Source organism: Vombatus ursinus, unplaced genomic scaffold, assembly GCF_900497805.2.
Source record: "Vombatus ursinus unplaced genomic scaffold, bare-nosed wombat genome assembly UNPS02014786.1, whole genome shotgun sequence".
NCBI classification, from domain to species: Eukaryota; Metazoa; Chordata; class Mammalia; order Diprotodontia; family Vombatidae; genus Vombatus; species Vombatus ursinus.
The window spans coordinates 13,063,449-13,078,129 of record NW_020954564.1 but is presented as its reverse complement, the minus strand read 5'-3'; the positions used below and the strand labels follow the sequence as shown (position 1 = coordinate 13,078,129).

Sequence of the window (14,681 nt, the reverse complement as noted above, 5' to 3'; positions counted from 1 at the left end):
CATATTCCCACCTGGGGGAAATTAGGTAAGGATTCCTAGGCCAGTCAGTGCACATGTAGACACCATTAAATGAAAAATTTGCATTCATTTTAAGATGAGTAAAACAAATTTCTCTTCCTTCTTGTGTCTTTTAACCAAGCCAAGCAGATTATATTTGCTTGTTGGCTTCTATTTAATGTAAATTTCCTGTTTATTTGTATTAACCAGCGATATGTTTTATTATTGTGGGACATAGAGTATATTCTAGTAGAGTCAGAGAGTAATGCCCTAGTGGATTCTTTTAGAAAAAAGTTTTCCTAGTCATTCCTGTGTCCTTTTTCCTTTTCTACCATAGTAAACACTAGTGCAGTTTATTAATCTTTCCAAAAAAGTAGGACTTGCCCAATCATTGCTAAATAGAGAAGTGATGACTTGTAAGGAAACTTAATAGTCCATATGTGAAAAATATATGTTACAAATCATGGTGATCATATACTTGTAGGGAATAATGGAGCTGGCATTTTTAAGAATTTAGTTGGATTTTTAATAAAGAAAAACAGTTCAAATATGACTTTCTGTTAAATGGAAATCCATTTTGGGAGGATTTTTTTCCCATGGCTATTATTTTTAAATTAATATTTTAAAACTAGAGACAGCACATGGCATAGTGGATTGAGTACTGATATTGGAATTAAGAAGACATAGCTTAAAATCCCATCTCTGACATTTACTGTCATATGGCTGTGGGCAAATCACTTAACCACCCAGAGCTTTAAGCAACTCTCTAAGATTCTATATCATAGGCCATGATCTGTGTTGGTAGAGGGATCTCCCACACTGATGAAACCATAGGTATTTTTAAACTAATAGGACAGTAGTATGATTCAGGGGACAGAATGCTGAACTTGGATTTTAGATGCCAATTCTATCCGTGGTTCTGCAACTGTGTTACTTTGTGGCCTTGGCTAAATCACTTTACTTCTCCAGGACTCAGTTTGCCCATCTTTAAAATGAGATTAGACTCTACAGTCTCTAAGGGCCTTCCAGGTCTTACGCTCTGTATTCTAATATTCTCTGTTTTATGTTAAAACATTCTAAGTTCTAAAGCCCCTTACTATAACATTCTGGGTTTTAATATTCTATATACTAAGTTCAGAGTGCTGATAATTCCTTCACATGCATAATTTGGGGACAGAAATGTTACTCTAGTGATAGAGTTTAATCTTTTACAATAGTTTTACTGAGATCTCTTTCACCTTAAGTGTGATGAAATGTTCTTCTGGTTAAAATAAAATATTTTTGGGAACCTAAAAGGAACATTGTATTTGAGTCCCCCCTTTCTGTTCCCAGATTTAAACTTTTACAAAATTTAATATAGTCTAATTTAATCTAGTTTAGTTTACACTGGCAATACTAATAAATTAGTTCCTTTTCAAGAAATACAAAGACTTTAATGCCAGTATTTTCTCCTTAAGTATCAGTAGTACAATTTGTACTGCAAGTGAATATTTTAGCCCAGTTTGTCTCTGACCAGAGTCTAAGCATCACAGGTGCTGGTTTTATTATTGTGGGACATAGAGTATATTCTAGTAGAGTCAGAGAGTAATGCCCTAGTGGGTTCTTTTAGAAAAAAGTTTTCCTAGTCATTCCTGTGTCCTTTTTCCTTTTCTACCATAGTAAACACTAGTGCAGTTTATTAATCTTTCCAAAAAAGTAGGACTTGCCCAATCATTGCTAAATAGAGAAGTGATAACTTGTAAGGAAACTTAATAGTCCATAGGATATTTGAGTAAGAATGGACCTTACAGCATAGGGCATCAGAGCTGGAAAGGGCTTTAGAGATCATCTATGCCAATACCTCCTATTTTATAGGTGGGGAAACTATGGCCTGGGGAGATACCTCTCTGGAAGGAAGTTAGTGTTAGAATAAGGTATAGAACTGAATCCTCTCTATACACAATTAAGGTTTTCAAATATATGAGGGCTTGTCCTCTGAAAGGAGGATTAGTCTTTTTTAGCTTGATCATAGAGAGAAAAACTAGGAGCAATGGGTAGAAATTATAGGGAGGCGGATTTCAGTGTTAGCAAGATTTTTTGAACAGATATAGCTGTAACAGATAATAGCATGAAATAGGTCGTCTCCAGGATTAGTCATTTCCCCAACATTAGAAATGTCCAAAATGAGGCTAGATAACCATTTGTGGGTCTGTAGAAGGGGTTTATACTTTGCGACCTTCTAGCTCTGAGGTTCTATAAAATTGCCTGTTAATTAAAATTCTAAAATTCCCAGATATTAGAATTTTTGTCTGACTAAGCACCTAGTACAATGCCTTGTACTTAGGAACCTAAGAAATGGGTTTTTTTTAGAAATTAAATCTTCCTTGTCATTTTAATATTTTTCTATTTAAAACCAGGAATTATCAAACAATATAACTTCTTAAAATATATAATTTTGGTATTATTTGTTATTCTCTTATCTTCACATGTTTCTTAGAAATAGATTGGTAGAAGCAACATTCTCTCCATTTGAAAAAAAAATGGTGATAGAAATTACATACTTAAGAACAATTCTTAAATACCTGTTGAACATCTTATATGTGATCAATACTACTCAAAATACAGAAGTATAACATATAACACCTTCCCTTAAAGCACTTAGTTGGGTTGGTGAGACAAAATATAAAGACTATTCAATTCAACTAATAATCATAACTAACAATTATAGCCCTTTGAGTTTAACATCACGTTTTACATATGTTACCTCATTTCATCTTCACAACTTAACAAATATCTGTGAAGCTTGCATTCTTTGATGCACAGTGCTTTGCTGGGCACTAGAGGTGATAAAGAAATAAATAAAAGACTGGGGGTGGGGTGTCTCTGCCCTTATGGAATTCACAACCTCGTAAGGAGATGAGACTCATATAATTATATACCCCATGGGACATGATAAATGCATGAGAGGTAGAGATGTTTTGATATTGGTGGGCTGAAAGTGAGGTGAGTTATTTATGACAGAAGAAATGAGGGAAGGTTTCATGGAAGATGTAGGTAGCATTTGAGCTGACTCTTGAAGAATGAGTAGAATGTTAGTAGGCAGAGATGGCTGAGAGGAAATTCCAAGTACCAGTAACAACATCAGCAAATATGATGTGATGGTAAAGTACATAATGTGCTCTACAGGGATAAAGGGAGATGGCTATGCAACCTTGTATGGAGCATGGAATACATGAAGAGGAATCAGGGGATAAACTGAGAAAGATAGGTCAGAGCTAGGTTGTGGAAAGCCTTAAATGCCAGCCTAAGGACTTTGGACTTTATTCAATCTGCAGATGGTTCTATTATTAAGCCATTCCTGCTTAACAACCCAGGGACAGTGGAAGAAAAGTAGCTGTCACGTGGGATTCAGTACATTGGCCCACATATAACTGCTCCATAAATGTTTGGTGATGATGACTTGGCTAACGTGGACCTTGTCTGTCATGTGATACCTGGAATCCAACTGTTTCATCCACATGGTCCATGCCTCTGCATTCCATTTATATACTATACCTGGAAGCTTCTTCAAGATTTAATGAAATGCTTCTGGAGGAGACAGAAATAACCATCACTTGGCAGGCAGCATGAAGGTTAGATTCTGTGGTTTGAATAAACATTGCTTTTCTTTCTTGTTCTTCATGTTGACATGGACTTTGAAGATACATTAGAGGGTGTAGGATAGTGTTGACTTTATCCTTAAAAGATTGTTTTTGGAGATATTCCTATTTTTGGTTTTGGTTCTTTTGACTTGTTGAAAGTTAGGGTCCAATTGAGTTCAGAATTGCTGATCTACTTGGGGCATCTACAGTAGAATTGTTTAAAAAAAAAACAACAACTTTATGAAGAAATTTTATCCTGAAAAATTGTTAAAGTTTAAGGATTGAGAAAGCATGAAAGAATATAGTACTAGAGTGAAGTTGTTGGTTCTCCTAGCTCTGCCACTAACTTTAAGTAAATCAATTTTAGGGTTTTTTTAAATATGTAAAATGAGGGGTTTATACTAAATGATCTCTAAGGTCCTATGAGCTATTAACCTATCTTTGTTTTAAGATCTCTCCCAATTGCAATGTGTCTGTGTCTTAAATGTCTTCTTGAGCTTTAAAATTTTTTATGTATTTTTTTATGTTCTGTGTTAGTTCTACGTTCTCAAGGCCTTGGAATTCTGACACTCTTTGTTTTCTGTACTAAATTTCCTTTCAGCTCTAATTCTCTATGTTCTTTATTCTCATATTCTGTGTTATAAGGTCCCTTATAACTCTAACATTCTATGATCATTTGATTACTGTAAGATAAAGAATTGCTGCTGAAGTTGAGGATAAACACAAACACAGTAACTATTAAGAAATCAGATCCTTTTTCCAAAGTAGTCATCATGGAGAAATATCTAATATTATTATAGTCTATATCAACAAGTGGAAAGATGAATCAGTCCTCTGCCTTGCAGAAATCTTTAAGAGCTTTGTTTGACAGGGACTTCCTGACTATAAGTTAACTGGAAGTTACCCAAGGAGATATATCTTAAAATATAATGGTTTTGAGCTTTGTCATTTGGTGATATGTTTGTTACCCAGCTGTTCATTAGCATACAACCAATCAGTCTGTAAAAGTAAGGGTCCCTCTGTAAGCCATGGAACTGTCTAAAATGCCCTTTCTCTTTCAATTAGATGTCTGACTAGCAACTATTGTTAATCAAAAGCTCAATACCTATATAAAAGAAATACAACCAGAGGTTGAGCACCTTCTCCTGGCTGATCTATTCAAGTAGCCAGGACTCAAATGGAAGAGGTGTCTCCCATAGGAGAAAAGATAAGCCAAACAAAGAACTTTTAGGAACATACAATGTCAGAGCTGAAAGGAACCTCACAGGTTATCTGGTCCAATCCATTGATTTTTATTAGTAAGGAAACCAAAGCTTAGAGAAGAGTGACTACTCTGTGAAGCTTAGTTAATGACAGAGCCAGAACTAAGATTCATGTCTCCCAATTTCAAGTTTAGTATTTTCTCTGTTATACTATGATCCTGTAATGCTTCTTGTCTTGAATGAATGAATGAATCCTTTTGAAGTCTCAGATAACCAAGCAATAAAATAGTTGCACTTTCCACATTCTTGGTTTTATTATTATTGTTATTTGTGAATACGAAGGAGGATCTTTATGAAAGTCCTACTTTCATGCCTTATTGTAGCTTGAGGATAGTGTCCAACTTTCTAGTCATGTGAGCATGATCAGATAATTTTTGAGCTTCGGTTTCCTCTTCTGTAAAATGGGAATAATAATATTTTCATGACTTCCTTTATAATAGTGTTAAAGAAAACACTTTATAAATGTAAAGTACTATGGAAGTGTATAGTTATTATTCCTCCACTAAAACCTTATTGTTGAAGTCTGGAGGTGACCTTGGAGGTAATGCCAAAGAGGACAAGCTCCTTTAAGTTCTACCAACCTTCAGTAGTATGGGATCCCTGTCCTTGGAGCTGCTAGTGCTTTTTCTCTTTAAGGTTACCTTGTATGGATCATGTGAATAACTATAAACATGTGTTCTTCTCCATTTGAATGTAAAATTCTTGAGAGCAGGGACTGTTTTTACTTTCTTTATCTTCCTAGAGCTTAATGTAATGGTTGGCACATAGCTAGAGGTTAATGAATACTTGTTGATTGATTGAGTGATAGACTGTGTGTCTATTACCAGAGGACCAGCCTAGCTAAATGAAGAGAGATTCATTACCAGAATATTGACCATTAGGGGATGATTTTTTTTTTTTGGCGACAGCAAATTAAGTCATGAGAAAATTGTTATCTGTATCAGTGGGAGAAGTACCTATGCTGATGATATCTGAAGTATTTTGCATAGATTTTTTTTACAATAACATATTTTCTATAACACTACATTTTACAAAATACTTTAACCAGGATCTTACAGTTACAACATAAAACAACTCTTTGAGGTAGGTAGTGTAGATTATATTATCTCCATTTTACCAAGGAGAAAACTGAGGCTTTGAGAAGGGAAGTTAGTTGCCCCATGCCACACAGATACAGAATTAAAAATTGAACCCAGATATTTTTGAATCCCCAAGGTCAGGATTAGTCCATCTTATTGCTAGAACCTACCACTTACAAATTCTCTTTATATCCTGTCTTTTTTTTTTCTTTAAGGATTAAAAGACAGGTAATTATAACAGTTCTCATTTATGTAATACCTTAAGGTTTACAAAGCACCTTCTACCCTATAGTTCTGTGAGGTTAGTAGGGCAAATATAGTCATCTCCCTTTGACAGATGAAAAACCTGAATCCTGGAGGAGAAAAGTGACTTGCCTAGTTACATGACTAGTAAATGGTGGAGCTGGGATTTGAACCCTGGTCTTCTGCCAGTACTTTCCACTCTACATACTGCTGCTCATACTCGGACTAAGGACTGGATGGGCATTTGCAAGGCACCAAGTATTTAAATATGACAAATTCCAACCAAGGCATTTGCAAGGCACCAAGTATTTAAATATGACACATACCTTTTTGGAATGGTAGCTGAACCTGTATATTTTAACTATCTTAGAACCTGAAGCCTGGAGTAAAACTCATGAAGGTACATAATTTGTGAGATCACAAAGCATTACCTTATAAAAAGCTGGGGTGCATTTGTAACTTAGAATTTTTCTGACCTGTTGTGCAAAATAATTCAATCATATGAGCCTTCCCCTCCCCCAAGTGAGCCTTGCTTTCGTCCCCAATCACTTTAATTATGTGAGCTTGAATCTCGTTTCTCACACATCCTCAGCTCTCAACCTTGTTAAAATTAATCATATAATCCTTCTTTAAAACATAGTATTAAGTCACCATAGTAACATCGCATCCAAGCTTTATAGATAAAACATAACAGTCACAAGAAGGTAGCATTGGGTGTCCCCTCAACAGCTCTGTAACTTTTATAGAAATGTGTTTCTTCTCTTGGCTTGTTCAGGGTGGAGGATAGCATTACTTACACCTGTTTTATTACCATGTTCCTTTTAAATTGCTACCTTGTTTCTGTTCATATTCTTGGTTAAACCTGGCAGAAGAAAGTATTTTCCTTTCCTTCTGAATTATTTTCTTGGCCTCAGCAATCAATCTCCCGACAATATAATTTTCCCCCTTCAAATTGAAATAGGACCTCTCCCTAGACCTTTGTCGTGGGAAAATCTTGTTAAAGTGATGATGATAATGGTAGTGGTGGTGGTAGTGATAATGAAAATGATGGTGATGATGATAATGATGGGGGGAATGGGGATGGTGATAAACATTTGGGCTTTACGTTCTTTTAGATGAAAAAGATTTACAAAATACTTTTTTGCCCGTAACGTTCTAGAGACCCAGTGAGATATACTAGAACCCTGGACAAAGGCAGAGGACCATATGATTTAGAGCTGGAGGGGTCCAGGTCTAACCCTTTATTTGTAGGTAAAGAAGCTAAAACCCAGAGATGGGAAGGAATTTACGCAAGATTAACCAGGTAGTAAGTAGTAAGCTAGGATTCAAAACCAGATTCTGTGGCTACACATCTAGGACTTTTCCCACCACCCCACTTATACATGCTAGGTTAGAAGACCCTGGTTGGAATCCCAGCTTTGTTACCTACTACCCATGTAGAAGTGTGCAAGTCACTTTCCTCCTCTGAGCCTGTTTCATCATCTGTAGACTGGTTCTAATAATATTTCTACTCCTAGACAGGTGAGAAGTATATTCTGTAAACCTTAGAGGCCTACAGAAATGGCAGTGGTTGTCATTCTGCTTCATCTTGACCATAACCCTGGATGGTTGGTGAACAATTCCTTTTCCTACAGTACCTTAAGCTTTGCAAAATGCTTTCCTCATAAGACCACCAGTAGCACAAATATTTTATTTTAAAAATGAGGCAATCAAGACTTAAAAGATCGGGAAGTGCCTTTGCCCAGGGTTACATAGCTAATATGTGTCAGAGCTGGAATTAACCTAGGACTCCAAGTCTTAACACTTTTTTGACTAGCCAGGTGGTCTTTCTTTTTTGTAACCATAGAGCTCTATATAAATGTGAACTGCTGCTATTATTATCATATCCTAGCAACAACACAGTGAGGCAGGAAATATAAGTACTATTATCCCCATTCGACTGATGAGCAAATAGAGGTTCAGACTTGTTCAGTAGAGTTGGTACTTGAACTCTCCTGACTCAAATGTTGGGCTTTCTCCATTAACCCACATTTGCTGGCAGAGTTAGAGGCTATTGGTGTTTGGTGCCTCTAGTATGACGTTGCCAAATAGAACTTGCTACATCAGACCCATTAAAGGTGCTCAGGATCCCAAAGGCTCCTTGAGTCTTGATTTACACATATATCTTTCACCGTGGACTTTTCTTTTCTTTCTTTCTTTCCACGAGTGCTATCTTTAGAGAAGACCACTTCAACTATTATTTACCACCTTATCCTAGATAATGGTATTCATTGATTTGCAAAGTGAATTATGGAGAAGAGCATTTCTTTAATCTTAGTACAGAATACATAGACTTATTTTTGATATTTTACATAGGAAAGAAAATGGTTAAGTTTAAAAGCCCATAAATTCCATTGCAAATTTGAAAAAAAAAATCTGTTAATGCTCAAATCTCATCCGGGACATTTGTTGCATTTCAAGAAGCATTTATTAAGCCTCTGCTGTCCTCTCAGGTCTCAGCTAAGGACTCACACCTGTGTGGCAAGGCTCCTCTTAACCCTTATGTTCCAATGTTTCATGTCCTAAAAGCTCTTTTAGAGCTAACATTAAATTCCAGTATTAGAATTTTAAAATAGCTATATGTGTGTTAATTTAAAAATAATTTTTATTGTATTGTGTTAGTTTATAATGTAGTTTATTGGTCATTGTGCTTTTGCTTTTTTTTTTTTTTAAAGAACAGACGTTGCATTCTAATTTTACTTTAAGGCTTATATGTGTGATGTGCTTTTTATTTTTGTTGTAATGCAGTAAAAACATTGCTTTGTTTAATGCTTTCCTATAGCATTGTTTTTCACCATCTTGGAAAGCAGCTTGCATTGTTAAACAATCTGGCTTTTCTAGGCTCCAAAATGAGCTCCTTTGGGCTTCAAAAATCTTACATGGAAAATGGCATTTGGGAAAGCAAATGCTCACCTTGTTCCTTGTATCTGCAAGTGGTTTTACTAAGTAGTCCTAAGCACTTCTAGACATCATTTAGAATCATGTAATCATAAAACATGAAGTAAAGAGTGAGAGAGTTACTGTGGAAGGGAACCTTGGAAAAAAGAATGACAACTGGAAGGGATATTGAAACACAGAATATTTAGGACATTAGAGCTAGAATGGATCTAAAAACATAGACTGTCAGAACTAGAAGAGAACTTAGAACAGTTTTAGAGCTTGAGAGGACTGTAGAACAAAACTAAAATTTATGTAGTGCTTTACATATACAAGATATCTCAAAAGTCTTTATGTAGTTTCAAGTTAGTGAATTTTAGGACTGCACTAAGACTTTTAGGATACCCTGTATTATTGCATTTGATCCTCATAACCCTCTGAAGTAGGTGCCCCATTTCCCCTCATTTTTGCAGTTGAAGAAATTGAGGCTGAGAAGAGTTGAAGTGACTTGCCCAGGACCACAAAATGATAAATATGTAAGGTGGAAGTTCTTCCTTCTTTGGTCTTCCTGATTCCAAGCCCAGTACCTATTCTAACCTTCCTCTTAACATAGAATGCTAGAACTGACAGAAACCTTAGAAATCATATATTCTAATCTGCTCATGTTCCAGATGAGAAAATTGAAACTCCAGGAAATAATTTAACTTGCTTAGGTTATGCTACTAGTTAGTGACAGAGCCTGGAATTGTCTTCTTTCAATTTCAGGTACAGTGATATATTCTTTCCCAAAGGTGGTCCAGGAGATTGACTTCCTTACTAATTTCCCCTCAATTCTGGTGAAAAATGTAAATGTGCAAGTTCATTTAGAGAACCATAGGCCCAGTGAGAAAGGAAATGTTAAAGGTTCAATGACTTGGTTTGATTAGATACTTTTTTTTTTATCATTTAACTGGTTGCACAATTTATTTTCCCTTTGTTCTTTCTTTCCTGTAGCCTTACAGTGAGCCAAGTTGGCCAGAACTTCACATTTGTGCTTACTGACATTGACAGCAAACAGAGGTTTGGCTTCTGCCGCTTATCTTCGGGAGCTAAGAGCTGCTTCTGCATCTTAAGGTAAGGGGAGGTTGGGCTGTGGTTGTTGGCTTGTTCGAAGATGCAGTATTGGGCCCAGCTTTGTTGCGAATGTAATTTAAGTTTTCCAGCTGTTCTCCATCGTTCCCTATCTCATCCCTGCAGGTCACTGCACTTTGGGCAAAGGATTCCAAAATATTGTTCATGTGCTTTTAAGCCTAGGAAGATAATTTTCATTATTTATTTGTATTTAATGCCTTGAATGAAGGAGTCAATGCCTCTAGGTCATGTGTGAAAGTTGGATGACATAGCTCGAGCTCTTCCTGTTATCTTGAGCTGTCAGAAATTATCTTGTTAAGCTTCTTTTTAAACATTTTGTATATGCAGGATTATTAATAAACATGTGTCTGCATCTAAGACTATCTTGCCAATACTGATCATGTCTTCCTCAGTTTCTACAGAAATTCCTCTTGGAGTTCTGTGGTGGTTTTTGATCCCTCCAGGAAGTCTTTCCAAATTTCTTCTCTGTTCTCCTCCCTCCACCTCCATAGTAGTTTGTTTTCACTTCAATAAATAATTTATGTTTTATTTTATATTATAGTTCGATTTGTGTCATATCCCTGATTAGACCATGGTGTTACTGAATGGCAAGGGTCATATTTTGTTTAGATTTTGTATCTCACCCAGAACTGAATGTAGGGCTGTACTTGTAGTAAATAAATGAGGCATTTTAATGTTGGTTGAAACAAATTATTTTGTGATTGTAGGGGACTAAGGTAATACAGTCATAGAATCATTGAAACTTACACTTGAAAGGGATGTGGAGGTCATCTAGTTCTGCTACTCCTTCCTGAGTAATGAGGAATCTAGTCCTTCCAGAAGTAGCTTCTTTCACTTTTTGAAAATCCTTAGTTTTTTTTATATTGGTTTGAATCTGCCCCTCTTCAATTTCAGCCAGTTGTTCTAGTCTTGCTCTCTTTAGATCATCAGACCAAATCTAATCATTCTTCCACATGATAGATCTCCTCCCCAAAAACAAACAAAACCAAAAACATTTCAACAATAACAACTAGAATTGGTGTTCATATAGTGTTTCAAGGTTTGTTTTGCAGACATTGTCTCATTTGACCCTTACAACAGCCCTGTATTTAAAGAACCATCTCTACTGCCATACCCTGGCCCCACCCCCCTTCTCCTGTGCCCTGGGCTAACTATCACCAGTAACTCCAGTGATCCTCAGGTGTCCCGGTTTCCAATCCTCCTTCCATCCTAGGCACCCTCCTCTATTCCCTGGATCTTTGTAAATCTCCATTTGTGTCCTGGCATTCCATTTGTTTGATGCTTGATTTCCTTCTGCCAGTAATGGTCAGAGTGAATTCTAGTGTGGAGGGGCCGTGTGGAAATTGCATTTCAGCACTGCAGGGTGTTCCTGAGGGAGAATTAAAGGTATCCCATACATACCACTCTCCATCTGCCTCTGTTAAATAGGTGTCAGAGGGGCCTGTCTCCTGTCTCTTGCCGCTAACATGGAGCAGCACAGGTCAGGGGAACTTCAACGTGCCCCTGACAAAACCCTGTTACCAAGAACTTGGATGTGGGCCCCTGAAATGAAAGGCCAGACCTTGGGTGAATTCCAGAAAGGGGATGTCTCTCTGGTGTACCAATTCCCCCATTACATTTTATTTTTTCTTCCTATTCCCCTCCCCCTTTCTCTCTCAAACACAGGCACATGTTACACTGGGGACAGGGGGAGTGGAGCTTCTGTGCTTTCAGGTCTCTTAATTTAAAGTGTTAGACATTGATGGTCTTCTGTACAGACTTCTTGCTCATGCCAGAGGTAGCACCGTATATTAGGAAGAGCATTGCACTTGGAATCAGAAGACCTCCCTTAAGATTTTGGCTCCCTATGTGACCATGAGCCATACATCATCTCTCTGAACCCCAGTTTCCTTGTCTGTAAAAGAGTACTAGAATGGAAGTCAAGGGATCTTGGTCTTAACCAGTTGTAATTGATTTTGGCCAGGTCACCATACCTCATTGGTTCATCAATAAAAATATTTGTACTCCCTACTTGTCAGAATTTTTGTAGTGCCTACTGTCATCACTACTACCACCACCACCACCACCACCACCACCACCACCACCACCACCGCTTGGAGTTCTGAAGGAAGCAAGGGATTCTGAGAGGTAGAGGTGAGGAAAAAGTACATTTTAGGCATAGGGTCAGCTACTGAAAAGATAAGGAGAGAGCCAGGAATGATGACCCAGGCCTGTAATCCCTGTTTCTGGGGAGGCTAAAGCTCAGAAGAGATTAGGGGGTTCTGAGCTAAAGTGTGCATAGAATTCAATGTTGACATTAAATTTGGCGTTAGTATGGTGAGTCTCTGGGAGCAGGGGACCACCAGGTTGCCTAAGCAGCAAACCAATCCAGGCTAGAAACAGAACAGGCTTAAAGCTCTGGTGCTGATCAGTAATGAGAGGAGACCTATGAGTAGTCCTTATATTTTTAGTCTGGGTGAGATAGGAAGATCCAATCTTTAAGAAAAAAAAAAATAAAGAAGAGGCATGGAAACAGGAGAGTGTTATGTGTGAGGAACATAAAAATGGCCAGTTTTGTTGGAATATAGGGCATGAATTGGAGTAAATGCAGTGAGACTGGAAAGGTAGATTTTGACCAGATTGTGAAGGGTTTTAAATGCCAAACAGAAGACCTTATATTTAATTATAAAGGCAATAGAGAGCCATTGGAGTGACACAGCCAAACACACACTTTAGGAAAATCATTTTGCAGTTTCATAGAGGATGGATTGAAGAGTTGAGAGATGAAGTAGAGAGACCAAATAAGAGAAGATTGCAATAGGATCTCCAGGTGAGATAATAAACTAGGTTTGTGGCTATTTGAGTAGAGTGAAGAGGACCAATGTGTGAGATAACAAGATTTGGCAGCTGACTAGATATGTGGAGTAAGGGAGAGTAAGAGGCAGGCACCATACCAAACTTTTAAACCAGAATGCCTGGAAGGGTAAAGATATCCTTGACAGAAACAGGGAAGTGTGGAGGAGTAATGGGTTTTAGAGGAAAGTTTGAGTTGCCTCTGCATGCAGTTTGAAATATCCAGTAGCAGTTGGAAATGTATGACTGGAGCTCAGAAGAGATTAGGGCTAGATATTTTCCATTTGCAAGATATTTGTATAGAGATTTAAAACCTATTAAACTCCCTGGGTGAGAGAGTGTAGAGAGAATAGAAGAAGGCCCAGAAAAGAGCTGTGGGGAACACCTGTCCTGGGGGATTGGGAAATGGAGACTAAAAAGGAATGATTAGATAGTAGGGAGAACCAAAAAAAACAAAACAAAACAAAACAAACAGCAAAGTTATAAAAATCCAGAGAAGACATTCTCCTGGAAGAGAAAGGGTCCCAGAGGGCAACCACTGGGTACAAGTTGGAGAAAAAGTCTCAGCAAATGATCTTTGGGTTGAAAGGATCCTTACTATATAGAATGTTATAACACATACTGTTTAAACTGGAAGTTACTATATAAAATAGATTTTAGAGTCACGGAATGATAGACATTTAGAACATAGAATGTTAGAACATACATTGCTAGAGCTAAAAGAGAATTTAGGGATCTATCCAGTCGACTACCCCCTCAAACCCCAATCATTTTACGGAGGAAGGAACTTATACCTAGAGAGGAGAGCCGTGAGATTTAGAGCTCTAAGAGATCTTGGGAGTTAGAATTAAGTGACTTGTCCAAAGTCATACAGCCAGAAAGTAGCAGGACTGGTACTCCAATCTAGGTGCTCTGTCTACAAATATAGTGCTTCTTCTGTGACACTATGATGAACTATTGCTTGTTGGAATTGAGGCATGTTTATATAGATACAGCTATAGATATATGTGAATGTGTGTGTGTGTGTGTGTGTGTATTTATACACACTTATCTAGCATGTCAGGATAGCCAAAGCTTAGAAATTGTCAGGATGAAATCCACTGAATTTTTACATGACTATGCTTGGTTGTCTTTCTGGTGATTTCAGAAAGTATCGCTGTGTCAGCCCTTTTTGGAAGATCAATGTATTTGCCATTCTTTACATAGTATTATTTTTCTGCCCTAGATGGGAAGTTGAATAACCATTTAATCATTTAGGGTATTGTCTTGTTGAACTCTTTAAAAATGAGAAGCAGGATAATTTAGTAATGGAGAGTTAAAAGACCTGGATCCGAGGACCTCCTCACAGCTCTAACTAATTTTGTGACTTTAGTTAAGTCAATTCTCTTCTCTGGGCCCTGATTTCCTCATTTGTAAAATAAGGGACTTGAACTAAATGCTTGTTTCCCCATTGAAAGTTCTGTGTTCTAACATTTTGTGTTTTAAGGTCCCATGAAATTATGACATTCAATTCTAGAATTTTCTTTCTCTTTTTCTTTCTTTCTTTCTTTCTTTCTTTCTTTCTTTCTTTCTTTCTTTCTTTCTTTCTTTCTTTCTTTCTT

General features: G+C 37.2%; 1 protein-coding gene across 4 annotated transcripts in view; it reads left to right on the top strand.

Moving 5' to 3' along the window:
• Positions 1–14,681, top strand: part of LOC114047020 (DENN domain-containing protein 1A-like) — a 702,955-nt gene that overhangs the window by 204,997 nt on the left and 483,277 nt on the right. For all 4 annotated transcript variants that reach the window (XM_027867670.1, XM_027867668.1, XM_027867669.1 and 1 more), the window contains one exon: positions 10,111–10,230. In XM_027867670.1, the coding sequence (XP_027723471.1) occupies positions 10,111–10,230 (120 nt within the window). The remainder of the gene's footprint in view (positions 1–10,110; positions 10,231–14,681) is intronic.